The 27,897-nt window shown below is 42.9% G+C and overlaps 1 protein-coding gene across 7 annotated transcripts in view; it reads left to right on the top strand.

Moving 5' to 3' along the window:
- The window catches only part of LOC102312465 (ryanodine receptor 3), a 128,671-nt gene that overhangs the window by 36,782 nt on the left and 63,992 nt on the right, over positions 1-27,897 (top strand). For 4 of the 7 annotated variants that reach the window (XM_042218255.1, XM_042218256.1, XM_042218257.1 and 1 more), the window contains exons 1-17: positions 11,701-12,693; positions 12,841-12,919; positions 13,470-13,582; positions 14,713-14,812; positions 15,113-15,206; positions 15,989-16,063; positions 16,523-16,679; positions 17,188-17,352; positions 17,740-17,861; positions 18,645-18,825; positions 19,608-19,743; positions 21,073-21,168; positions 21,473-21,591; positions 23,334-23,467; positions 23,742-23,983; positions 24,245-24,437; positions 27,561-27,777. In XM_042218255.1, the coding sequence (XP_042074189.1) occupies positions 12,691-12,693; positions 12,841-12,919; positions 13,470-13,582; positions 14,713-14,812; positions 15,113-15,206; positions 15,989-16,063; positions 16,523-16,679; positions 17,188-17,352; positions 17,740-17,861; positions 18,645-18,825; positions 19,608-19,743; positions 21,073-21,168; positions 21,473-21,591; positions 23,334-23,467; positions 23,742-23,983; positions 24,245-24,437; positions 27,561-27,777 (2,226 nt within the window). In that variant the 5' untranslated portion in view covers positions 11,701-12,690. Of the gene's footprint in view, positions 1-493; positions 675-1,456; positions 1,593-2,936; positions 3,033-3,335; positions 3,455-5,178; positions 5,313-5,586; positions 5,829-6,089; positions 6,283-9,396; positions 9,614-9,869; positions 9,975-11,700; positions 12,694-12,840; positions 12,920-13,469; positions 13,583-14,712; positions 14,813-15,112; positions 15,207-15,988; positions 16,064-16,522; positions 16,680-17,187; positions 17,353-17,739; positions 17,862-18,644; positions 18,826-19,607; positions 19,744-21,072; positions 21,169-21,472; positions 21,592-23,333; positions 23,468-23,741; positions 23,984-24,244; positions 24,438-27,560; positions 27,778-27,897 lie in introns of those variants that run through there. The other 3 variants (XM_042218253.1, XM_042218254.1, XM_042218258.1) reach the window with 3 other exon arrangements.

Genomic DNA, 27,897 nt, shown 5'->3' with positions numbered 1-27,897 from the left:
TAAAGTACAGAGGGGCCTGTGGGTTTTGTCTGAGTGGGGTGCCAGTGCCCCATACAGTTCACTCAGTGGACCAGCCACATGTTTCCAAATAGAAATGCAGTGGCATCACTGCTATGTGTGGTGAGCTATGAAGCACATACGTGGATGCTGCCATTGCCTGTATTTGTTATCAGAGGGCTTGCTGTCTCCTGGGTCAGACTTAGGGGCAGGAATCTGTCAGCCCCCACCATCACCACCACCACACACACACCGCTCCCATGCATAGGACCAGAGCTATTTTTAGCAGGCCAGCGGAAATCAGCATTTCAGCATGAATGAACCGTTGGGTTAAAGATCGTGTTAGTCATCACTGCCTCTCCTCAAGTCTGTTCAGCTTCCCAGTCGTCGTATCTTTAGCAATGGTTTGTTTCCTCGAATGAATGAGAGAATTTGAGAAACGGCAAGTAGTGTTAGATGTGTGATTGAGTTTTTTCTTTCTGTCTACTTCTCCCAGAGACCTGGATTGTCTGGGTGTTAAGAACAGGGCACTGGTCGCTCTGCCCGTGGAGGAGGTGCTCCAAACCCTTAATGACCTCATCACTTATTTCCAGCTCCCCGATGCCGAGCTGGAGCACGAAGAAAGGCAGATCAAGCTGCGCTCGCTCAAAAACAGACAGAACCTCTTCAAGCAGGAAGTGAGTTCATCCATCAAGGAAGGTGTAGTAAAAAGAGCTCGCGAGGCAGTCAGGCAGAGCAAAAGAATCTCAACGTGGTTGCAATTGGGACACTTTTAGTGAATGAGTGCACGTGTGATTAAGCTAGCAGTAGTGGCAAACTTGCAGAAGGAGGTGAAAAAGCGAAACCAATTGATTCTTTGTGGTTTGTTTCAATGGCATCCTGTATTTGGACGCACTTTATATGACGTTGTCAGCAGTTTTCCTGAGGCTGGCATGAGCGCACTGAGCTTTCTGCTAAGCTTCTAGGCTCTAAATTGCTTTCATCAATTATAAAATGTCAACTGCCTCGCTGAGGGGCCCTATGATGTCACCCACTGAAAAGCAGGTTAAATCTTACAGGATACAACAGCATAACTGTGTCAAAATGTCTTCGAGAGACCATAAAATAAGAGACTTGATTGCAATATATTTGAAGATTATCGACACATAGAGTATTGATTTTTGCAAATTACATATCTTTTAAGGATTTTTTAATCTTATGTACCTTTCTATGGGGGACTAAAGGAGCACATTTCTATCTTAATTCTAATCCCGAAGGTCAGCTTGTCACAATAACTGGAACACTTTGCATTTAGCATATCAGATCTCAGGTATTTCAAGTCTGTAGAATAAACCAGTTCAAGACCATCATGAAGCTGCATTACACTAACTGAAAACTGGGGGCAGATTTCATCAGAGGAAGCTCTTATACCAGTGACATGTGGTGGGTCATGTGACATGTGTCACTGCCTCTTTTTTAGGGCATGCTGACTCTGGTGTCCAACTGTATTGACCGACTGAACGTCTATAACAGCGCCGCACATTTTGGGGAGTGCGCGGGCTCGGAGGCTGGAGCGGCCTGGAAAGATATTCTCAACCTGCTGTATGAGCTGCTGGGTGAGATGCTGGTCGTAACTGCACACACACAAATACACACACAGGCGTACACACAGACTCACTGCCAACTGCAATTAATCTTAAAATTGAAAGTTCAGATTCACATTTGCACACTGACACACAGGATGCGGCAGATGGCCAGATTCTGCCAGAGCTTTCTTCCTCTTTAAAAGTGCGTTCTTCCGTCCCACTGTCTCCAGATGGTTGATCACAGCGGTTTTCTCCACATAATTTTAGGCTCTTTGCATCACAGTGTAAAGCACCTTTCTGTGACTGTTGCTGTGAATTGATGCTGTATAAATAAAACTGAATTGAAGACACATGAACCATAAATACACTTTTTTAATACTCCAAAAACAAAACAGACAAACACATTGTTGCAGAAAAGGCTCGGTGGCATGCGGCCCAATGCCAGGGCATCGACCCAACAACATCACTCATCTCAGACACACACACAGACACACACAGAGTGTTTGGGTATTTCCCACTGACCTCATTCTTTCTAGCTGCCTAATGTCAATTTTCATCTCTGTCCTCTCAGTTCTCTGTTTTGTTTTGCTCTCTGTGTTCCTACTGCCCAGTGTCATCACCCCTCCTTTTCAAATTCACTATAACCTCTTGCACTGCATCCATATGCTCCGTCATATATAGGACGTATCTCAGTAAAATGACCTGGCAGGAAAAAGCTTTTTTTTTGGCTGTATATCCTGCCATCTTCCATCTGATGAGTACAATGTTTGTCTCGACTGTTATTTCAGCAGCTTTCACATAAAAAGATCCATCTACGAGCAGAAAATTGTGAGCAGGCACGATTTTCTTCCTGTCATGTTTGAAATGAGTTTCATTCTTAAGCTGAGATAGCCCGTATGTAGAGTTTATCTTTCATCTCGCCACACTGAAGCCCTCTCTGCCCTCCAAGGATGTCCTTCACGCTCTTATTTACACTGACTTCACCTGCTGACTCCTATTAGTGTTCTAGTCACATCTCTTTCTCTGTTCCCCTTCCCCCTTCTTCACACACCTGGTTGAGCGCAGTGCTAAGTGGATTTGGGATGCCTCCCTCCTTTCTTCTTTGTCTCCCTGCATCGGATGACCCTGTTTTTTTCATGCTAGGACGTACATGTGGGTGTGTTTGTCCTCATATGTTTATGTCTGGTCCCACCTTCTCTCTAAGGCATCTTCTAAAACTAATATGTTTAAGAGTGTCAAAGCACAATGTCTTCCTTAACCAGCTTTGGGCATGAATTCAAAGTGTTCACCTTTGCGTGACATTGTTTTTCTGTTGTGTAAGTCGTCACATTAAGCAATGCGCTGACTCGTGCGCACTTTCCTCGTGTCCTGCAGCTGCGTTAATCCGAGGAAACCGCAACAACTGCACACAGTTCTCCAACAACCTGGACTGGCTGGTGAGCAAGCTGGAGAGACTGGAGTCTTCTTCAGGTACACTCATTAGCATTCTGACACATACACATGAGCCTGCAGTGAAACAGCAGTGTGAGAGAGCTTTTGTGCAACATCGCAAAACTATTAAAATTCTTTAACAGGTACAGGAGTCTTTTTTTGAAAGGTGACACTGTTGGCTGAAATCATGGGAATAGCGACTTTTACTTTTTAAATGTGCAGTAAGGAGTGCACCAGCAGGGTTTTCTGTTGCTCTGTGTGGACAGAATGCGTCTTTGACGAGTGTCCTTTGGTGCGTCTTTTGCGAGTGTTAAGTAATTGATGAATTTTGCGGCTGTGCAGGGATTCTGGAAGTTCTGCACTGCATTTTAATCGAGAGCCCCGAGGCGCTCAATATCATCCAGAAAGGACACATTAAATCCATCATATCGCTGCTGTACAAGCATGGACGCAACCACAAGGTAAGCAGTAAGTGTTGTTGCTACATGGTGAAATACACATCTGGGTTGTGCACATGTTGAAAAATAACTATGCAATACAAAGAACAGCAATTTATGTTAAGAAAAAGCGTAACACTTTATAATACGGCCCGTGCAATGAAATTGAATTTTTATGTGTATTTTATTTGAAACTACAAGAAAAAATACCTTTAAAATTTGCAGGTCTATGTGACCTTCAAGATGATGGAGCCAAGTCTAACTAATTTTGTTTTCCTTTCACAATCACTGTTTACTCATAAAGGGACTGTTTACTTTCCTGTAGTACACTTGGGACATTAGGCGAGGTTAAACCACTCCATGCCCACCAAAATGTACAGCACACTTCTTATGTAAGATGGGGAAATATTGGTTGTTTTTCCACAAAATTACCAAGAAATTACTTTAAATTACACAAAGAACTTTATGTTTTTTTATATATAAAATAGTTAGAGCAGGGGTAGAACTCCAGGCCTCGAGGGCCGGTGTCCTGCAGGTTTTAGATGTGTCCTTATCCAACACAGCTGATTTAAATGGCTAAATGACCTCCTCAACATGTCTTGAAGTTCTCCAGAGGCCTGGAAATGAACTAATCATTTGATTCAGGTGTGTTGACCCAGGGTGAGATCTAAAACCTGCAGGACACCGGCCCTTGAGGCCTGGAGTTGCCCACCCACGGTTTAGACTGATTAAAATTACTTACAGTATAATTATTGCTTTGTTCCCTGTAGAAACCTGACTCGTTACCCCATTTTTTGTGTATATAAGTATAATTATACTAAAATTTCAAATAAAATACATTGAAATTAGATTTATTTACAAAGTAATGCCAGAAAAAAAAAGTAAAACCCCAATAAAAGCACAAAGGAATAATGTGATGTTTTCTTTGTTTGTTTATGTGTCTGTACGGTGAATATGTCACAGTAACATGCAACCAGTTGAAGTTGTCTTATGACTTATGACTGGCTGCTCAACAAATTACTCCTGCTAAGAAGTGCACTAGAACAAAGCATTCAAATAAAAACTGCAAATTATGTTTGAACTTGGTGTTTAATATTTCTTTCAACAGTTGAAGCACACGACATGTGAACTTCACTGGTGCTTGTGTACCTAACTTGGAAAGAGCAACACTCTTTGCCACAGTCTCCATGCTAAGCTGACTATCTGCTGGCTAGTAGCTGTACATACTGTACAGATGAGTGGGGTTCTTCTTGTTGAGAAGGCTCCTGGAGCTTTTCGTAGCCGCGTGCCCCAACACGAAACAGTCTGTTTAACAGTGAAATAAGATCAGGAGCCGGCCTGGGTCGTAAATCAGCCCGACTGTACCGTTTTGCAGTGGAAGCAGGAGAAAAAGGTCAATGCTAAAGCGTAGGTGTTCTATGCTGTCACCCTTGGCTGAGCATCCTGGCCCATTTGGTTCTACAGCTTTGTTAAGCTAACATCAAAAGGGTATTCTTTAACATGTTTTTGTACCCAGTAACAATCGCAGAGTAATTATGCAGTGGTTGCATATAAAGGGACTGTCCCTCCGGCAGCATCCTGGACAGTGAAGTATAATTAGTCATTTCCAGAAAGGTGCAGATGCACATCTGGGGTATAATAGGGAAAATGAAGTAAACGTGTTATCATTAGTGCGTGTTAAGTGCTGTTATGGTCTTCCATTAGATGGTGTTGCTTATTATCCCTACCTCCTTCACCTTCTTTTTTAGATACTAGATGTGCTCTGTTCACTGTGTGTGTGTAATGGCGTAGCTGTGCGAACCAATCAGAACCTCATCTGCGATCACTTGCTGCCCAAGAGAGATCTGCTGTTGCAAACCCAGCTGGTCAATGATGTCCAGAGGTTAGAGAGCCATTTATTTATCTTGCTATCTTTCTCCTCCTTGCTTCTCTGATAACTCAGCCCACAGTTATTTCTCTAGAGTCTAAAGCTTACTTTCAATTTATTAATCTTTTGTGAAATCATTATATGTTTTTTAATCTCTTGTTTGTTTGTTTTTTATCTTAGTAGTTAAATAACTTTGTATGGAATGTTGCAGTTTTTTTAAGTGAAAAGTACAATATTGTAATTAAAAATGTAACTCTGGTGGTGATGTCACATTGCACTTCTTTGCCAGCATGAGACCGAACATCTTCCTGGGCGTGAGTGAAGGCTCGGCTCAGTACAAGAAGTGGTACTATGAACTCATGATCGACCAGGTGGACCACTTTGTGACCAGCGAGCCCTCCCACCTCAGAATTGGCTGGGCGAACACAAAAGGCTATGCACCCTACCCGGGAGGAGGAGAGGGCTGGGGTGGTAATGGAGTTGGTGATGATCTCTACTCGTACGGCTTTGATGGACTCCACCTCTGGTCAGGTGGGTGGGACAAGCCGGTGTCTGGAGTAACTAATGCATTAGAAGATGAGCGGTAACCCTGGGTTACAGCCAGGTTGTGTCTAGACAGAACCAGTGCCCTGCAGGGACGATCTCCTTGCCCAGAGTCTGTGTCGTTGTGTGCAAATGTGTGTATCCAACAGCATGTGTGTGTGAGAGAGAGGGAGGTAGAGGTGTGATTTGTGCCAGCACAACTCACTAGGTCGTATTTCACATAGCAGTTTGTGCGTGTGTCCCGATCAGGTCGTATCCCGCGGGCGGTTGCATCCATGAACCAGCACATTCTGACCTCAGAGGACGTGGTGAGCTGCTGCCTGGACCTTGGAGCCCCCAGCATATCCTTCAGGATCAACGGACAGCCCGTCCAGGGCATGTTTGAAAATTTCAACACAGACGGACTCTTCTTCCCTGTTGTCAGTTTCTCTGCAGGTGTCAAGTGAGTGTGTATTTTTTCTGTTCATATGCTTTATTAGACGTTAACAGGCACGCTGCAATTCTGTCTTTATAGTCTGACTTTCATTTTGTCTTCGAGGCTTTTAGATTAGACGCGGCTTAAAAAACAGGAAAAAAATTCTGTTTCCATGGTGACCACTGATAGTGTGATTGATGTGACTTGAAAAGGGAATTTCAAGCTCCAGCAGTTTTCCCACAATTCCATGATCGACTCCGACTTTGAAGAGCACAGTAGCCTTTTGCCACGTTCCCTCTGAGACACCTGCCACAATGTTTGGTCATGTTAAATATTAGAAAATGAATTTATTTAAGAAAAACGTCAGAGTTCAATCATCATTCATTTAAAAAAAAGTGGTTCATCTGTGTGGCTAAGAAAAGGAAAGAAAAAGGCGTAACGCTCCGCTTGATTTCCCCGTCTCTCAAATCATTTTCATGCATTTTTTTCCACAAATGATGTCACTTTTAATAGCGTCATTGTTCTCACACTGTCTGTATTATCTGACGTGCAGAAAAGATTAATTGAACAATGTGTGTTACTGACCCAGTTGTTACGCTGGTTAACAGAAGTTAGATAAGGAGTTTATTACCACTCACACACACGCTCATGTGCCAACATGCTGCATGAGAATTGCTTGAAATATTAAACGGTTCCTTTTTAAGGGATTTTAGTGTTTTTTGTGACAGCTTGCTGTTACTTTGCACCTGGTGCAAAATTGGAGCAAGTGGAGGATTGGTTGTTTCTGTTAGGTTAAAGGTTAAAGGTTAAATGTATTTATGTAACATGTTTAAAACAGAGTTGACCAAAGAACAAAGATAAGTGATTAGACAACTAATGATTCATTGGCCCCTTCAAGAGGTCACTGGTCAGTTTCATGGTTTTTTTGTTAGTCTTTGCTGTTGATTGGAAGCCTAAATAACCTTTTAGATCATGAAATATGTTTCTTATTTTACAAGCGTTTCATCTTCGGTCAATGCATTCTACACTCAGAAACACTGAGCCATACTAAGGATTGGCATGGACTCAGAAAATGTGCTCAGATGGGAGTTTGTGTGTATCAAGTGTTTATTTTCAAGTTGGCGAATAAGCATATCTAATGTGGTGGAAGCTGTGGGACTGAGCGTGCGCATGTGAGGTCTGGGGAGGATGAGGAACAGAGTTAGAAATAGTTCAACCGGAGGTCGTGATTTGTGGACTGGATTGTGGAACCTGGAAATGGTCTTATTTGAGTGGGAGGTGCTTTGGGGAGGAGGCTAGTTTCCACAGTAGGGTGGATCGGTGGAGAGTGGGCAGGCAGGTGAGCAGGTGAGTCTTCTCCTTTACAGGTTTGTATTTGTATTGTATCTTTATTTCAGACATATACAGAAAAAACCCCAATATATACACAACTACACATACTTGCATTTACAAATACGAATATATATGTAAATACACACACACACGTATGTGCTCAGATAAAACAAAAAATAAATAAAATAAAACAAGTCTAAATGACATGAAATGACAATTATTAGGTCTGAAATGGAGTAGGAAGAAGTATAACATACTTATTAATCCCTACCCCATGCTCAACATTCTATTGAATCCCACTATTCACCTAATTCCCATCATCACTTACCCCACACAATAAACAAGGAGAACATGTATAAACATAGCTACAGTGATAGATATAATTTAGATACAATTTAGTATATTTATACACACAATGGGTGATCAACTTTATCAGTTTCATATTCTTCCAAAAGCAGTTTTCGAAACATCTTTATGAACTGACTAATGCTTGAGCATTGCTGTAGGTCCACAGTAAAACTATTCCACAGTTTTACCCCATAAATAGTAACACAAAAGGTTTTAACCTTTGTCCGTGCTTTAAGAGTCTTCAGATTTAATTTCCCCCTCAATTCATAGTCCCCTTCTCTGTCAAAAAACATCCTCTGTACATTTCCTGGTAACATATTGTATCTGGCTTTGTACATAATTTTTGCAGTTTTATATTTTATAAGATCCATAAACTTCAGAATTTTTAATTTCAAGAACATGATGTTAGTATGGTCTCTAAATCCTGCTTTAGTAATCATCCTGATTGCTTTTTTCTGAATTTTACATAGTGGTTGAAGTGAAGTTTTGTATGTATTTCCCCAGATTTCCACACAGTATTCCAAATATGGCAATATAAGTGAACAGTAAAGTACCCGCAGTGATTTGGAAGGCAAAAAATGTGTTTCTGAGGTTCCAAGCTGAAGCGGGCACATGTGGCTGAAAGGTTTTCACAACTCTGGAGTTCCAGACATTCCAGAGAGACACATGATTCAATAGTGCATGAGATTGGTGACTGAAAAGAGTGGAGAGACTTAGGATCGCAAGTTCTACATCAGCCCAGCACACCTGGTAAAGGTGTGACAAGAACAAACCAGACAGGGGACGAGTCCTGATGCCAACCTCACAGCTTATAATAACAAAGAGGTTCAACATGCAAAGACCCTTGAGCTGCTTCATTATTACAGACCGAGTGAAAGAATCCAAATTGTCTACAATTGCATAAAACAGGCTGTTTGGAACAGATTTGTCCTTTTTAGTAGTTGAAGTGTTGTCAAGGTCTGATCTGACTCTTTCATTGGTCGGGTGATTGTACAGCTAACACTGTGTTGACCAGTCACAGCAGAGCGTGAGTGTGTGGAAGCTTGGAATTGGCCCAGTGAACAGGGTGAACGTCTCCACGGACTTAAACGTGCCAGAACATGACAGCCACACATCCTCAGTGCTTAATAATTGAGGGCCGCAGTGAGAATGAGCTTGGTTGCGTCACTGCTACTACTTGAACTGCTATTTTGAGCAGCCTCGAGAGACGGTTTTGCAATGTTTTTTTCATTCACAGAACTAAACGTGTCCCCATTGGAGTAGAACCTGTTTAAGAGAGTTAAGAATAAAAGTAGAGGATTAGTTTTCTTATCCTCTACTTTTAAAGCGGAAGCGAATGGATGGATGGATAGTTTTCTTTTCACTAGTCGCTTCTTTTATTAACAGCATTTAATTTTCTTTTAGTGTGCACGTAAAACATTGCAATAAGCCAAGTCACGTGAGCAACTTTTCTCTGGTTAGGGTTCGTTTCCTGTTGGGCGGACGGCACGGTGACTTCAAGTTCCTGCCTCCATCAAGCTACGCACCGTGTTATGAGGCTCTGCTGCCAAAAGAGAAGATGAAGGTGGAGCCGGTGAAAGAGTATAAGAGAGATGTGGACGGAGTTCGAGATCTGCTGGGCACCACCCAGTTCATGTCGCAGGCCTCCTTCATCCCCACACCTGTGGAAACCAGCCAGGTAAGCTCACAGGAGGCGTGCAGGATGGTGATCATGAGAAAAACGCCCCCTTTTTCACAAAGGCTGTGATGCAGTGTGACATGTAAAAGAATGCAAATCAACTGAAAAAATGCTCATCTTCAATTTGATGCATCTTGTGTATTTGTTTAATTTTTCCAAAAGAATTGCATTACTTTGTTTCAACTACTGAGTTTTTTGCATTCTATAGTTTGCACAACTTTTTGGAAAATGCTCATTTGCTTACCTGTTCCTTCAGATTGTCATGCCGCCTCATTTGGAGAAGGTTCGGGACAAGCTGGCTGAAAATATCCATGAGCTCTGGGGCATGAATAAGATTGAGCTTGGCTGGTCTTATGGCAAGGTAAGGGTTAGATTGTTAATGAGATTGTTATTTAGTTGCTTATGTTGTTCTCCTACAAGTTCATCGCTCGGATCAAAAGATAAAAAGCATACTCCATGCCGTTTTCCATGTTTGTGGAGAAATAAACACGACAATTACAATTTTTTCTCGATGAGTGTGACAACTTACCATCACAGAGGCTTGTGTGTCATCTTGCTTTCTCTTTTATAATTTGCGGTTTACACCAAAAAGAGGGTAAGTGGAAAAAGAACACTGTCATTGTTCACATTCAGCGCTTTTCCACGCCACTCATTTACATCCTTCATTCACATCCAGTTTGTTTGTAGGTAGCAGAGTCATTGTGTCTGTGTTCTACTGTCAGTCATGAATTACAAATTGTTGTTTCACCCAAAGGGCAGAACAGGATGTCTTGGCAATTTCATCACCTGAATAAACCCAGACTAAAATTTGCATTTTGTTTTTTGTTTTTCTCCTTTTCAAAGAAAAACTGATGGAGTTTCTAATTCTTTAAATGTTCAGAGGGTCAATCAAAACACATGACATAACCCGCTATGAGCCAGAAACCAATCAAAAGGCCTGTCTATATATTCGGAGCAGATGTTGTATCTTTTCTCCTGCTACTGATAGGAATCTGAGAATATGATTGTATGCTATACTTAGATTGGAAGAGTAATGTGAAATTGAGATGAGGCTGTGTTAGTCTGTGTTATTCTTGCCTCTGCTGGCTATGTCCAAAAAATTGCCAGATTAACAGCCGATGTTTTCTATTATTAACTGGCATCAAGCCTGATCAAGCATAAAGACCAGAAGCAGTGGGAAACACCTAGTCTGGATCTGTGGGGCAAGCTCAAAAGTATATCTGACTTAGCTTTTGAGCTCTTTTATCGTCGGAGAGCTTATGCTTGAGGTTTTTTAAGCTGAAGTCTCCTGGCTTCACCTGTAGTGATATCAAATTCTCATCTAAACTCCCTAAAAGAACAAATTAGTGTATTTCCCAATACAGTCAGCTGGAAACGCATGCTTATAATTACAGTTTTTTTTTTTTTTTTTTAAGAGGACAAGCGCGGCGAGGTCTATCGCGATAGTTTAATTTCTCTATCAGTAAAAGTTATATCGCGATATATATCGTTATCGTTCTATCGCCCAGCTCTAGTGTGAAGGTAACAGAATATCTGTAATTGATTGATTAATTGATTGTAATCTGTGTGCCACATGGACACACACCTAGTCTGTTGGAGGCAGGCTGGATTGTAAGAGATCAAATATTAAATGATGTGGAAACTGATTTATAACTTTTGAGTATTGTATTTTTTCTGGATTGCTCTCTATCATGAAAATCTGAGACTTTTCATTTCTATGTAAGTGAACAAAATTGCAGTTTCAGCATTGGATCAAATAATAATTATTTCTGGCACTGGATACGGCGGTTTGTGGTCTATAGTTGGAGACAGCATCATTCAAAAGTTTTCTCCCATATGGTTCATTTATCCAGGGGTTATAACAGCTATATTACGTTTTTGCTGCAATGTGTTTCTACATTTAGAAAATAACTTTTCTTGCTGATCATGCACAGTCCGTCATTGGGACAGGAAAGTGAGTTTGGGGTTTATCCGCTGTGGTGATTGCAGTGCTGCGTGCCTCACTGCATTAGACTCAGCCCCTCAGCCAGCTTAGAGCAGTTACCAGCAGCACAGAAGAAGCCTGAAAGCCAGTACTGGAGTCTGCAGAACACAACTGCATCAAAACACAGGCCCGCTATTGTCCCAGTAGCCAACTGAGGGGGGTAGAGAGAGAAATAGAAACGTGGAAAAAGAAGATGTAGAACCACACTATGATTTTATAAAACGAGCCATGATTCACATAGCGCTTGGATATTACGTAACTACAATTTTGTAAAATTGCATAGAATAAACTCAGCTTTGCTGGAAACATACTGTATAGTTAGTATCCTGCTTGGCTTGTAGAAAATATTTGTTTTCCAGTGGCTTCACTGTAAAACACACACAAAAAAAGATTGTCAGCTTCTTTTTCTTCATTCCTTTCAATAAGTAACAGCTGAGTGTGGCCCTAAATTTGTACCACCTAAAGCAGACAGGCTCAGGAGAACAGTAGCTCTTTTCTGAATAATAACACTCTTTCTTACCTTAATGCTTCCTAGAGGCTCATAAGGAAGGTGAGTAACATGGGAGTTGATTGCCAAAGAGAAAAAAAAAACACCCCCTTTTGCATTTCTCCCAATAGATATATTAATTGTTCCCCCTCCTGCATCTTAACCCAATCCCCAAGGCGATGGAGTCATTGTCTGCTAATACTGACATTGCATCCAGAGACTGACAGTAGTTTACAGTGTGCATCCTCCCACATTCCTGTAGCTGGAGTGCTGGAAAGATGAGCCCGTATCCTGCTCACTCACGGATACAGGAGCAGATTGCATGTGTTCATTGGAGAGACTGGGTGGCAAACCCTCCCCAGGAGATGCGTGCCCCCAGCTTGAGGTCACCCTAGTCGTCGATGAGGTCAACATTCAGTGTCAGAGGTTCGATTGAAGCGGTTGGAGGGAGACCACTGGGGTTGTTCTGACAGAACACTGAGCTGACATGTAACTATGCGCTTGTGTACATGTGTTTGTGAATCGTCTCTATAGGCAGCGCAGAGTGGCGGACACAAGACTCTGCTGTACGGACACGCCATCCTCCTGCGGCATTCCTTCAGCTCTATGGTGAGAGATCTCAAACAATCCTCGCTAAACAAATCACGACAGATTCTAACGGTTGATTTATACGGTATATCAAAAATGACCCTTGTCAAATACAGGAAGCGTGTGACAGCTCTGTCTTTTGTGGTTTGATGTGTGTGTTGACCACAGTACCTGGCCTGTTTGAAGACATCAAGGTCACAGACAGATAAGCTTTCCTTTGATGTCGGCCTGCAGGAGGATTCAACAGGTAAATAAAAGCTCCGGTGCAGTTCCCTTTTATCTTCCTCCGTTCCCTTTGTCATTGTCGCTACGCCTGTCTCTCTCCGTCTTTGTTCCGCCTCCGTCTGCTTCTTTAAATCTATCTAACCTCCTCTTCGCTGTCTGAAAGTCCCCTCTTTATCTTTCTTCTTGCTCTTCGTTTGTTCGCGAGTGAATTTCACTGTTTGTCTTTTCAGAATCTCAGTTGATACCCCCCCTCCCGCAGTGAAGCAGTGTACACTTACTTTGTGCTTCTTGTTGTCAGCTATGATTTCATCTGTGCAGAATATTTAACACCCTCACGTGTGGCAGGCTGATACCTGGACCCACTTCTGTTTGCACTTGTTAATCGCATCATGTGATACGCTAGATGAGCAGTCGCCTCAATTTCACTTGAAAATCTTGCTGCGGTGACCCGTGTGTCCTCATCTTCAGCCCACTGCGACAATATTAGTAATTACAGGGGGTATTTGGGCAGTGGTGTTTGATTAAAAATACAGAAGAAACGTGTTTGTGTATTCGTGCGCTTACTGTTGCAGGTGAGGCTTGCTGGTGGACAATCCATCCAGCCTCCAAGCAGAGATCAGAGGGAGAGAAAGTACGCATCGGCGATGACCTCATCCTCGTCAGCGTGTCCTCAGAGCGATACCTTGTAAGTCTAGTGTTTGCCGGTGTGTATGTGTGTGTGTGTGTGCGTGCATTTGAGTGATCATAACACAGAGGTCTTGGTAGGAGCGCATCAATTCTACTCCCCTGATGTGGCAAAATTTCAGATTATAGCAATCCTGTTACCACATGCTGCAGCTCTCTCCGTGACCTCTCTCCAGCTGGAGGCTTAACATTAAAAGCAACAACTTTTTTCCCCTCTGGATGACTGCAAAAATGCATACAATTACATTAAGCAAAATTTGATCTGCACTGCATCACGTCTGATCTCTGGGGGGGATTATGATTTCTTTGCTTCCAGTGCCTTTTCAAATCAAGCTCCTACGTAATCATTCTGGTCACGCCCAAACATTCCTCTCCTCTGCAGCTATGATTCTAACTTTTTCAGCAGCGGGTAACTTTCACTTTTAGACTAACTTTGCCCACTGAGCACACGGACTCGGACGCTAACCCTGGGAAACATGTTCTCCATGATCCGTGAAGTTTGTGACAGCAGCCAGGCGGTGCTTACAGCCCCACGGCAGTTGGGGGCACGGACAGATGACCACTATCGCCTTACAGTCAGCAATGCCAATCTGGTAGTCTGTCCCAGCTGTCACACACACTGTGGTATGTGGAGACACACAAGCACCGAGGGGCTGCAGGAGACTCTGGGGAAGGAGGATGATCAGGACACAGCTGCCACAAAATTTGTTTTTTGGATGCACAAACACTGTGGAAACCACACACACACACATATTCTCTACATTATAATCTGTTTGTGTATCCCTGAGCGCTCATCGATAAATTGGAGTCTTCTTCTGCATCAGTGGTAATAGACTTTCAAGCTCCAACTGACAACTCATCATCCTTTTCAAGTTGAATCAATACAATCATGCATTACAAACCCAGCTGCAGGGTCACAAGCCAGTGCACTCCTAGTGTTGATCCCAAGCTCACATAAATGGGGGAGGTCACGTCAGGTAGGGCATCTGATGTGAAGGTTTTGCCAAATCAAACATGTGGCTCGTAAAGATGTAGATACATTGCTGATTGCTTATAAGATCACAGTCCTGTCACTTGCATATTTCTGTAGTTGTACACAAAAGTGAAAGCTGGATGTGCTCTTTCCTGCAGCATTTATCCATCTCAAGTGGCAACATCCAGGTGGATGCTTCCTTCATGCAGACTCTGTGGAACGTCCATCCCATCTGCTCTGGTAGCAACATAGAAGAAGGTAGAGACTTTACATAATCATTTGATATACCTTCAGGTAAAAAAGAGAGACAATTATACTTAAAGACAGTGTTGTGATGAATTTTTGCAGCTCATATAATTTGAATTTTCTGCATATTCAGTCAAATCCAGGTGACAGTGGCTAAATTTGCAACGAGTTTAATGTTTCTAACTGTATTTAAAAATGGGTAAAACACTTAAATATGGCAGTTAAACACTTAAACCTCTGTGATATGGATTGTCTATTTTCCCTGATTTCATCTCTGAGATGCCAAATCTTTTCTTTGTCCTTCTCCAATAGGCTACCTGTTAGGTGGTCACGTGATGCGGCTGTTCCACGGACACGACGAGGTTGTTACAATCCCGGGATCAGACCAGAGTGAAGAGCAGCAGAGGTGCCTAACACAGCATCGCAGGGGCAAAGCTAAAGTAGTTACACAGCACATGAGAAGCTAATGGAGCTGCCAGCCCTCTGTTTCCACCACGCTCTGTGACCAGTGTAACCCCCGCCCCCTCCCCACGGGAGCCAAAATGGCTGCGGTGTTATTTTTACCTACAGCATAGCTGCTTGGTGCCAACTCACATAAGGCAGAGCGCTGAATAATGGCACACTGGGCCCGAAGTGGGTCAAAACAGCGGGCACTACACGGGCCCGTACACATTCAGCCAGGTGCCAAAAGATGTGTGCGTCTTCCTCTGTGATACACACGATGTGCACACAGTTTCTGTTTTTAGACCGGAGCGTGGCAAATATGGGGGCAGGATTAGATTTAATTCTAATTTCTAGCTTTGGCTTTTACTCCTTGATATTTCACAGATGGAGCGTGCTTTTTAGAGGTCTCACATTTTTCTGGGGCAGATCAAACGCACTCCAAACTGTCACCAAGGGGGCGATGAGCGATTTCTTTTATCTTGGGACCTAGTCACCCATATCACTGAGAGACGGCGTAGCTGCGAGTTATCGGGACTCGTCTGTGTTTGAAGGATGTGACGCCGCAGTCGGCAGAGTAAAAACAGCGTGCTTATGTGCCAAAGTCAAACATCTTGTCTGTGAATATCAGTGTGACAAATGAGAGGAGAGAGGGCCGGGATGAATGACCTTGAGAGTGTCCGTGGCAGCTAGACAGTTAAAGCATCTGCCCACACACACACACTCATGCTTCTCTCTCATCCTCAGGATAGTCAACTATGAGACGGGTAAAGCTGGTGCCAAGGCGAGGTCCTTGTGGAGGCTGGAGCCACTCCGAATCAGGTGGTTTTGTGTTTCATGTGATCTTTTATCTGTTGCCTTTCTTCCTGTAACTCTCTCCTTTGTTTTTGTTTAGTTCATCGCTGTCCTTTCCACCTTTCTTTTCTGTCTTTTGTTCATTGTTTCCATTTTATCTGTTCTCCTTTCCTCACTGCTGCACTTTGGCCTCTGCCTTATCCCCTCTTTCTCTTTCCCTCTGTCTTTGCTGCCGTTCCCCTTTGATTTCTGCCATGTTTCTGATGCTGTTTGTTTAGACTTTCCTGTTTCCTAAAAAGGAAAAAAAAGGTGCATAATTACAAAAATGTTTTCATCCGTTTCCAACTGATTCAATTCATATCTACTAGATAATTAACAGCTGGCAGCAGTTTTTTTTAGATCAGCTAATTAGCAAATCTCCCTGGGTTTGTGAACTGAACATTTTTGTGTATGCTTAATATTAATGTGCGGTTGTGGTGTTGACAGCTGGAGCGGGAGCCACATCCGCTGGGGTCAGCCCTTCCGGCTACGGCACCTGACCACCGGTCACTACCTGGCTCTAACGGAGGACAGGGGGCTGGTGCTTCAGGATCGGGAGAGGTCTGACACCGTTGCAACGGCCTTCTGCTTCAGAGCCTCTAAGGTAAGGACACATGCACACACCCAACACATGCACACCCTTTCCCATTTAAACACCAGCAAGAAGGCTTTATGAAGGATCACCTATTAACCTTTTACGAATGAACTGCCAAATATCCTTGGGCTGGAAAATCACAACTTTTTCAAGGACAATGAAAATTGCAAGAATTATTGGACGAGCGAAAACGACACCATTGAGGTTAATTTAGCTGAACTTGCCGACTCTAACTGAAGCGACCGTTTAACTGCTCTGTTCAATAGAGTTTCTTGAAATGAATAGTGATGCTGAACCAATTACTGACCCCCTTCCAATGTGGATCTGAACCATGTCTTGCAGAATATGTTAAGCAGCTGACTTGATTTACATTATTTACGTCTAATCCTAAAAGCAAAACAAATACAGCCTTCTTGCTTGTGATGGGCGGAGAGCTTTAAGTTGTAGATGCAGCTAATATTTGGTCGTGGTTTGTTTAAGAGCAAATCTGGGTCTCTTTTCCTTCCTTTCTGTGCAGGAGAAGCTGGAGCAGAGCCCCAAGCGTGACATCGAGGGAATGGGAGTGGCTGAGATTAAATACGGGGACTCGATCTGCTTCATCATGCACGTGGCCGCGGGTCTCTGGCTCTCGTACCAGGCGCCCGATGTCAAATCTGCTCGTCTGGGTCCCCTCAAGAGAAGAGTGAGTGGCGACATACGCGAGCGCACACCGCTCTGTCTTTAGATGCAAGGCACATGCAGAAAACAAGGAGCATTAATAAATAAATCACACTCCTTCGAGTGGATAATTATTTCGAGAGTAATGACTTGATTGAGTTAAGATGATCCTCTGTTAGTTTGCATCTCATATCTCTGCCTCTGCTAAATATAGACCTCGTCTCCTGGCTACTGTTGCAGAAGCGGTGTGCGTGCGGCATGTGAACACAGCCAGGTGGCCTGTAGTGTCAGCACCTGTGGTCCAGACACTGTGGCTCAGTGCGTTCTCCTCCTTCATTTCTTTACTCATTTCTTTATATCGTCTCATGGCAATGTTTCTCGCCCTTTTCTCGCCCTGTGGCGTCCTCTCAAGGCATGCCTGCATTCTGAAGGTCACATGGATGACGGATTGACCCTCCAGCGCTGTCAGCACGAGGAGTCCCGCGCCGCGCGCATCATCCGCAACACCACGCTTCTCTTTAAGCGATTCATCAGGTACGCTACACGGTGACAAAACGGTGCCGTTGCTCACTTCAGCACACAGGGATGTGATTGCACAAATTAGCCAATTAAACCAAATTGCAGCCCACATTTGTCTTTCGCCACTTTATTAGGGTAATCTGCAAAATGTCCTGTCACTGGGACAAGTTTCATAAGCACCCACGTTGATGATGGTTTAGCGTAATTACGCCTGATGATAAAGACATTCCAACATCGGCAAATTATATCTGAAGGCTATTTTTGAAGCCCACAGACTCATAGGTGTGATATAACTCGTGATGTAACAAAGTACAGAGGGGCCTGTGGGTTTTGTCTGAGTGGGGTGCCAGTGCCCCATACAGTTCACTCAGTGGACCAGCCACATGTTTCCAAATAGAAATGCAGTGGCATCACTGCTATGTGTGGTGAGCTATGAAGCACATACGTGGATGCTGCCATTGCCTGTATTTGTTATCAGAGGGCTTGCTGTCTCCTGGGTCAGACTTAGGGGCAGGAATCTGTCAGCCCCCACCATCACCACCACCACACACACACCGCTCCCATGCATAGGACCAGAGCTATTTTTAGCAGGCCAGCGGAAATCAGCATTTCAGCATGAATGAACCGTTGGGTTAAAGATCGTGTTAGTCATCACTGCCTCTCCTCAAGTCTGTTCAGCTTCCCAGTCGTCGTATCTTTAGCAATGGTTTGTTTCCTCGAATGAATGAGAGAATTTGAGAAACGGCAAGTAGTGTTAGATGTGTGATTGAGTTTTTTCTTTCTGTCTACTTCCCCCAGAGACCTGGATTGTCTGGGTGTTAAGAACAGGGCACTGGTCGCTCTGCCCGTGGAGGAGGTGCTCCAAACCCTTAATGACCTCATCACTTATTTCCAGCTCCCCGATGCTGAGCTGGAGCACGAAGAAAGGCAGATCAAGCTGCGCTCGCTCAAAAACAGACAGAACCTCTTCAAGCAGGAAGTGAGTTCATCCATCAAGGAAGGTGTAGTAAAAAGAGCTCGCGAGGCAGTCAGGCAGAGCAAAAGAATCTCAACGTGGTTGCAATTGGGACACTTTTAGTGAATGAGTGCACGTGTGATTAAGCTAGCAGTAGTGGCAAACTTGCAGAAGGAGGTGAAAAAGCGAAACCAATTGATTCTTTGTGGTTTGTTTCAATGGCATCCTGTATTTGGACGCACTTTATATGACGTTGTCAGCAGTTTTCCTGAGGCTGGCATGAGCGCACTGAGCTTTCTGCTAAGCTTCTAGGCTCTAAATTGCTTTCATCAATTATAAAATGTCAACTGCCTCGCTGAGGGGCCCTATGATGTCACCCAGTGAAAAGCAGGTTAAATCTTACAGGATACAACAGCATAACTGTGTCAAAATGTCTTCGAGAGACCATAAAATAAGAGACTTGATTGCAATATATTTGAAGATTATCGACACATAGAGTATTGATTTTTGCAAATTACATATCTTTTAAGGATTTTTTAATCTTATGTACCTTTCTATGGGGGACTAAAGGAGCACATTTCTATCTTAATTCTAATCCCGAAGGTCAGCTTGTCACAATAACTGGAACACTTTGCATTTAGCATATCAGATCTCAGGTATTTCAAGTCTGTAGAATAAACCAGTTCAAGACCATCATGAAGCTGCATTACACTAACTGAAAACTGGGGGCAGATTTCATCAGAGGAAGCTCTTATACCAGTGACATGTGGTGGGTCATGTGACATGTGTCACTGCCTCTTTTTTAGGGCATGCTGACTCTGGTGTCCAACTGTATTGACCGACTGAACGTCTATAACAGCGCCGCACATTTTGGGGAGTGCGCGGGCTCGGAGGCTGGAGCGGCCTGGAAAGACATTCTCAACCTGCTGTATGAGCTGCTGGGTGAGATGCTGGTCGTAACTGCACACACACAAATACACACACAGGCGTACACACAGACTCACTGCCAACTGCAATTAATCTTAAAATTGAAAGTTCAGATTCACATTTGCACACTGACACACAGGATGCGGCAGATGGCCAGATTCTGCCAGAGCTTTCTTCCTCTTTAAAAGTGCGTTCTTCCGTCCCACTGTCTCCAGATGGTTGATCACAGCGGTTTTCTCCACATAATTTTAGGCTCTTTGCATCACAGTGTAAAGCACCTTTCTGTGACTGTTGCTGTGAATTGATGCTGTATAAATAAAACTGAATTGAAGACACATGAACCATAAATACACTTTTTTAATACTCCAAAAACAAAACAGACAAACACATTGTTGCAGAAAAGGCTCGGTGGCATGCGGCCCAATGCCAGGGCATCGACCCAACAACATCACTCATCTCAGACACACACACAGACACACACAGAGTGTTTGGGTATTTCCCACTGACCTCATTCTTTCTAGCTGCCTAATGTCAATTTTCATCTCTGTCCTCTCAGTTCTCTGTTTTGTTTTGCTCTCTGTGTTCCTACTGCCCAGTGTCATCACCCCTCCTTTTCAAATTCACTATAACCTCTTGCACTGCATCCATATGCTCCGTCATATATAGGACGTATCTCAGTAAAATGACCTGGCAGGAAAAAGCTTTTTTTTTGGCTGTATATCCTGCCATCTTCCATCTGATGAGTACAATGTTTGTCTCGACTGTTATTTCAGCAGCTTTCACATAAAAAGATCCATCTACGAGCAGAAAATTGTGAGCAGGCACGATTTTCTTCCTGTCATGTTTGAAATGAGTTTCATTCTTAAGCTGAGATAGCCCGTATGTAGAGTTTATCTTTCATCTCGCCACACTGAAGCCCTCTCTGCCCTCCAAGGATGTCCTTCACGCTCTTATTTACACTGACTTCACCTGCTGACTCCTATTAGTGTTCTAGTCACATCTCTTTCTCTGTTCCCCTTGCCCCTTCTTCACACACCTGGTTGAGCGCAGTGCTAAGTGGATTTGGGATGCCTCCCTCCTTTCTTCTTTGTCTCCCTGCATCGGATGACCCTGTTTTTTTCATGCTAGGACGTACATGTGGGTGTGTTTGTCCTCATATGTTTATGTCTGGTCCCACCTTCTCTCTAAGGCATCTTCTAAAACTAATATGTTTAAGAGTGTCAAAGCACAATGTCTTCCTTAACCGGCTTTGTGTTCACCTTTGCGTGACATTGTTTTTCTGTTGTGTAAGTCGTCACATTAAGCAATGCGCTGACTCGTGCGCACTTTCCTCGTGTCCTGCAGCTGCGTTAATCCGAGGAAACCGCAACAACTGCACACAGTTCTCCAACAACCTGGACTGGCTGGTGAGCAAGCTGGAGAGACTGGAGTCTTCTTCAGGTACACTCATTAGCATTCTGACACATACACATGAGCCTGCAGTGAAACAGCAGTGTGAGAGAGCTTTTGTGCAACATCGCAAAACTATTAAAATTCTTTTAACAGGTACAGGAGTCTTTTTTTGAAAGGTGACACTGTTGGCTGAAATCATGGGAATAGCGACTTTTACTTTTTAAATGTGCAGTAAGGAGTGCACCAGCAGGGTTTTCTGTTGCTCTGTGCGGACAGAATGCGTCTTTGACGAGTGTCCTTTGGTGCGTCTTTTGCGAGTGTTAAGTAATTGATGAATTTTGCGGCTGTGCAGGGATTCTGGAAGTTCTGCACTGCATTTTAATCGAGAGCCCCGAGGCGCTCAATATCATCCAGAAAGGACACATTAAATCCATCATATCGCTGCTGTACAAGCATGGACGCAACCACAAGGTAAGCAGTAAGTGTTGTTGCTACATGGTGAAATACACATCTGGGTTGTGCACATGTTGAAAAATAACTATGCAATACAAAGAACAGCAATTTATGTTAAGAAAAAGCGTAACACTTTATAATACGGCCCGTGCAATGAAATTGAATTTTTATGTGTATTTTATTTGAAACTACAAGAAAAAATACCTTTAAAATTTGCAGGTCTATGTGACCTTCAAGATGATGGAGCCAAGTCTAACTAATTTTGTTTTCCTTTCATAATCACTGTTTACTCATAAAGGGACTGTTTACTTTCCTGTAGTACACTTGGGACATTAGGCGAGGTTAAACCACTCCATGCCCACCAAAATGTACAGCACACTTCTTATGTAAGATGGGGAAATATTGGTTGTTTTTCCACAAAATTACCAAGAAATTACTTTAAATTACTTACAATGGAATTTGTGTCTCGTTTTCTTTAATATAAAATATGGTTTAGAGCAGGGGTAGGGCAACTCCTGGCCTCGAGGGCCGGTGTCCTGCAGGTTTTAGATGTGTCCTTCATCCAACACAGCTGATTCAAGTGGCTAAATGACCTCCTCAACATGTCTTGAAGTTCTCCAGAGGCCTGGTAATGAACTAATCATTTGATTCAGGTGTGTTGACCCAGGGTGAGATCTAAAACCTGCAGGACACCGGCACTTGAGGCCTGGAGTTGCCCACCCACGGTTTAGACTGATTAAAATTACTTACAGTATAATTATTGCTTTGTTCCCTGTAGAAACCTGACTCGTTACCCCATTTTTTGTGTATATAAGTATAATTATACTAAAATTTCAAATAAAATACATTGAAATTAGATTTATTTACAAAGTAATGCCAGAAAAAAAAGTAAAACCCCAATAAAAGCATAAAGGAATAATGTGATGTTTTCTTTGTTTGTGTGTCTGTACGGTGAATATGTCACAGTAACATGCAACCAATTGAAGTTGTCTTATGACTTTGTGAAGTCTTCACTGGCTGCTCAACAAATTACTCCTGCTAAGAAGTGCACTAGAACAAAGCATTCAAATAATAACTGCAAATTATGTTTGAACTTGGTGTTTAATATTTCTTTCAACAGTTGAAGCACACGACATGTCAACTTCACTGGTGCTTGTGTACCTAACTTGGAAAGAGCAACACTCTTTGCCACAGTCTCCATGCTAAGCTGACCATCTGCTGGCTAGTAGCTGTACATACTGTACAGATGAGTGGGGTTCTTCTTGTTGAGAAGGCTCCTGGAGCTTTTCGTAGCCGCGTGCCCCAACACGAAACAGTCTGTTTAACAGTGAAATAAGATCAGGAGCCGGCCTGGGTCGTAAATCAGCCCGACTGTACCGTTTTGCAGTGGAAGCAGGAGAAAAAGGTCAATGCTAAAGCGTAGGTGTTCTATGCTGTCACCCTTGGCTGAGCATCCTGGCCCATTTGGTTCTACAGCTTTGTTAAGCTAACATCAAAAGGGTATTCTTTAACATGTTTTTGTACCCAGTAACAATCGCAGAGTAATTATGCAGTGGTTGCATATAAAGGGACTGTCCCTCCGGCAGCATCCTGGACAGTGAAGTATAATTAGTCATTTCCAGAAAGGTGCAGATGCACATCTGGGGTATAATAGGGAAAATGAAGTAAACGTGTTATCATTAGTGCGTGTTAAGTGCTGTTATGGTCTTCCATTAGATGGTGTTGCTTATTATCCCTACCTCCTTCACCTTCTTTTTTAGATACTAGATGTGCTCTGTTCACTGTGTGTGTGTAATGGCGTAGCTGTGCGAACCAATCAGAACCTCATCTGCGATCACTTGCTGCCCAAGAGAGATCTGCTGTTGCAAACCCAGCTGGTCAATGATGTCCAGAGGTTAGAGAGCCATTTATTTATCTTGCTATCTTTCTCCTCCTTGCTTCTCTGATAACTCAGCCCACAGTTATTTCTCTAGAGTCTAAAGCTTACTTTCAATTTATTAATCTTTTGTGAAATCATTATATGTTTTTTAATCTCTTGTTTGTTTGTTTTTTATCTTAGTAGTTAAATAACTTTGTATGGAATGTTGCAGTTTTTTTAAGTGAAAAGTACAATATTGTAATTAAAAATGTAACTCTGGTGGTGATGTCACATTGCACTTCTTTGCCAGCATGAGACCGAACATCTTCCTGGGCGTGAGTGAAGGCTCGGCTCAGTACAAGAAGTGGTACTATGAACTCATGATCGACCAGGTGGACCACTTTGTGACCAGCGAGCCCTCCCACCTCAGAATCGGCTGGGCGAACACAAAAGGCTATGCACCCTACCCGGGAGGAGGAGAGGGCTGGGGTGGTAATGGAGTTGGTGATGATCTCTACTCGTACGGCTTTGATGGACTCCACCTCTGGTCAGGTGGGTGGGACAAGCCGGTGTCTGGAGTAACTAAAGCATTAGAAGATGAGCGGTAACCCTGGGTTACAGCCAAGTTGTGTCTAGACAGAACCAGTGCCCTGCAGGGACGATCTCCTTGCCCAGAGTCTGTGTCGTTGTGTGCAAATGTGTGTATCCAACAGCATGTGTGTGTGAGAGAGAGGGAGGTAGAGGTGTGATTTGTGCCAGCACAACTCACTAGGTCGTATTTCACATAGCAGTTTGTGCGTGTGTCCCGATCAGGTCGTATCCCGCGGGCGGTTGCGTCCATGAACCAGCACATTCTGACCTCAGAGGACGTGGTGAGCTGCTGCCTGGACCTTGGAGCCCCCAGCATATCCTTCAGGATCAACGGACAGCCCGTCCAGGGCATGTTTGAAAATTTCAACACAGACGGACTCTTCTTCCCTGTTGTCAGTTTCTCTGCAGGTGTCAAGTGAGTGTGTATTTTTTCTGTTCATATGCTTTATTAGACGTTAACAGGCACGCTGCAATTCTGTCTTTATAGTCTGACTTTCATTTTGTCTTCGAGGCTTTTAGATTAGACGCGGCTTAAAAAACAGGAAAAAAATTCTGTTTCCATGGTGACCACTGATAGTGTGATTGATGTGACTTGAAAAGGGAATTTCAAGCTCCAGCAGTTTTCCCACAATTCCATGATCGACTCCGACTTTGAAGAGCACAGTAGCCTTTTGCCACGTTCCCTCTGAGACACCTGCCACAATGTTTGGTCATGTTAAATATTAGAAAATGAATTTATTTAAGAAAAACGTCAGAGTTCAATCATCATTCATTTAAAAAAAAGTGGTTCATCTGTGTGGCTAAGAAAAGGAAAGAAAAAGGCGTAACGCTCCGCTTGATTTCCCCGTCTCTCAAATCATTTTCATGCATTTTTTTCCACAAATGATGTCACTTTTAATAGCGTCATTGTTCTCACACTGTCTGTATTATCTGACGTGCAGAAAAGATTAATTGAACAATGTGTGTTACTGACCCAGTTGTTACGCTGGTTAACAGAAGTTAGATAAGGAGTTTATTACCACTCACACACACGCTCATGTGCCAACATGCTGCATGAGAATTGCTTGAAATATTAAACGGTTCCTTTTTAAGGGATTTTAGTGTTTTTTGTGACAGCTTGCTGTTACTTTGCACCTGGTGCAAAATTGGAGCAAGTGGAGGATTGGTTGTTTCTGTTAGGTTAAAGGTTAAAGGTTAAATGTATTTATGTAACATGTTTAAAACAGAGTTGACCAAAGAACAAAGATAAGTGATTAGACAACTAATGATTCATTGGCCCCTTCAAGAGGTCACTGGTCAGTTTCATGGTTTTTTTGTTAGTCTTTGCTGTTGATTGGACGCCTAAATAACCTTTTAGATCATGAAATATGTTTCTTATTTTACAAGCGTTTCATCTTCGGTCAATGCATTCTACACTCAGAAACACTGAGCCATACTAAGGATTGGCATGGACTCAGAAAATGTGCTCAGATGGGAGTTTGTGTGTATCAAGTGTTTATTTTCAAGTTGGCGAATAAGCATATCTAATGTGGTGGAAGCTGTGGGACTGAGCGTGCGCATGTGAGGTCTGGGGAGGATGAGGAACAGAGTTAGAAATAGTTCAACCGGAGGTCGTGATTTGTGGACTGGATTGTGGAACCTGGAAATGGTCTTATTTGAGTGGGAGGTGCTTTGGGGGAGGAGGCTAGTTTCCACAGTAGGGTGGATCGGTGGAGAGTGGGCAGGCAGGTGAGCAGGTGAGTCTTCTCCTTTACAGGTTTGTATTTGTATTGTATCTTTATTTCAGACATATACAGAAAAAAACCCCAATATATACACAACTACACATACTTGCATTTACAAATACGAATATATATGTAAATACACACACACACGTATGTGCTCAGATAAAACAAAAAAATAAAATAAAATAAAACAAAGTCTAAATGACATGAAATGACAATTATTAGGTCTGAAATGGAGTAGGAAGAAGTATAACATACTTATTAATCCCTACCCCATGCTCAACATTTTATTGAATGCCACTATTCACCTAATTCCCATCATCACTTACCCCACACAATAAACAAGGAGAACATGTATAAACATAGCTACAGTGATAGATATAATTTAGATACAATTTAGTATATTTATACACACAATGGGTGATCAACTTTATCAGTTTCATATTCTTCCTAAAGCAGTTTTCGAAACGTCTTTATGAACTGACTAATGCTTGAGCATTGCTGTAGGTCCACAGTAAAACTATTCCAGAGTTTTACCCCATAAATAGTAACACAAAAGGTTTTAACCTTTGTCCGTGCTTTAAGAGTCTTCAGATTTAATTTCCCCCTCAATTCATAGTCCCCTTCTTTGTCAAAAAACATCCTCTGTACATTTCCTGGTAACACATTGTATCTGGCTTTGTACATAATTTTTGCAGTTTTATATTTTATAAGATCCATAAACTTCAGAATTTTTAATTTCAAGAACATGATGTTAGTGTGGTCTCTAAATCCTGCTTTAGTAATCATCCTGATTGCTTTTTTCTGAATTTTACATAGTGGTTGAAGTGAAGTTTTGTATGTATTTCCCCAGATTTCCACACAGTATTCCAAATATGGCAATATAAGTGAACAGTAAAGTACCCGCAGTGATTTGGAAGGCAAAAAATGTGTTTCTGAGGTTCCAAGCTGAAGCGGGCACATGTGGCTGAAAGGTTTTCACAACTCTGGAGTTCCAGACATTCCAGAGAGACACGTGATTCAATAGTGCATGAGATTGGTGACTGAAAAGAGTGGAGAGACTTAGGATCGCAAGTTCTACATCAGCCCAGCACACCTGGTAAAGGTGTGACAAGAACAAACCAGACAGGGGACGAGTCCTGATGCCAACCTCACAGCTTATAATAACAAAGAGGTTCAACATGCAAAGACCCTTGAGCTGCTTCATTATTACAGACCGAGTGAAAGAATCCAAATTGTCTACAATTGCATAAAACAGGCTGTTTGGAACAGATTTGTCCTTTTTAGTAGTTGAAGTGTTGTCAAGGTCTGATCTGACTCTTTCATTGGTCGGGTGATTGTACAGCTAACACTGTGTTGACCAGTCACAGCAGAGCGTGAGTGTGTGGAAGCTTGGAATTGGCCCAGTGAACAGGGTGAACGTCTCCACGGACTTAAACGTGCCAGAACATGACAGCCACACATCCTCAGTGCTTAATAATTGAGGGCCGCAGTGAGAATGAGCTTGGTTGCGTCACTGCTACTACTTGAACTGCTATTTTGAGCAGCCTCGAGAGACGGTTTCGCAATGTTTTTTTCATTCACAGAACTAAACGTGTCCCCATTGGAGTAGAACCTGTTTAAGAGCGTTAAGAATAAAAGTAGAGGATTAGTTTTCTTTCCTCTACTTTTAAAAGCGGAAGCGAATGGATGGATGGATGGATAGTTTTCTTTTCACTAGTCGCTTCTTTTATTAACAGCGTTTAATTTTCTTTTAGTGTGCACGTAAAACATTGCAATAAGCCAAGTCACGTGAGCAACTTTTCTCTGGTTAGGGTTCGTTTCCTGTTGGGCGGACGGCACGGTGACTTCAAGTTCCTGCCTCCATCAAGCTACGCACCGTGTTATGAGGCTCTGCTGCCAAAAGAGAAGATGAAGGTGGAGCCGGTGAAAGAGTATAAGAGAGATGTGGACGGAGTTCGAGATCTGCTGGGCACCACCCAGTTCATGTCGCAGGCCTCCTTCATCCCCACACCTGTGGAAACCAGCCAGGTAAGCTCACAGGAGGCGTGCAGGATGGTGATCATGAGAAAAACGCCCCCTTTTTCACAAAGGCTGTGATGCAGTGTGACATGTAAAAGAATGCAAATCAACTGAAAAAATGCTCATCTT

This window comes from Haplochromis burtoni, unplaced genomic scaffold, assembly GCF_018398535.1.
Source record: "Haplochromis burtoni strain Fernald_Lab_line unplaced genomic scaffold, NCSU_Asbu1 Contig_16, whole genome shotgun sequence".
NCBI classification, from domain to species: Eukaryota; Metazoa; Chordata; class Actinopteri; order Cichliformes; family Cichlidae; genus Haplochromis; species Haplochromis burtoni.
The sequence above is the reverse complement of the archived record's forward strand: the minus strand, read 5'-3'. Positions and strand labels throughout refer to the sequence as shown.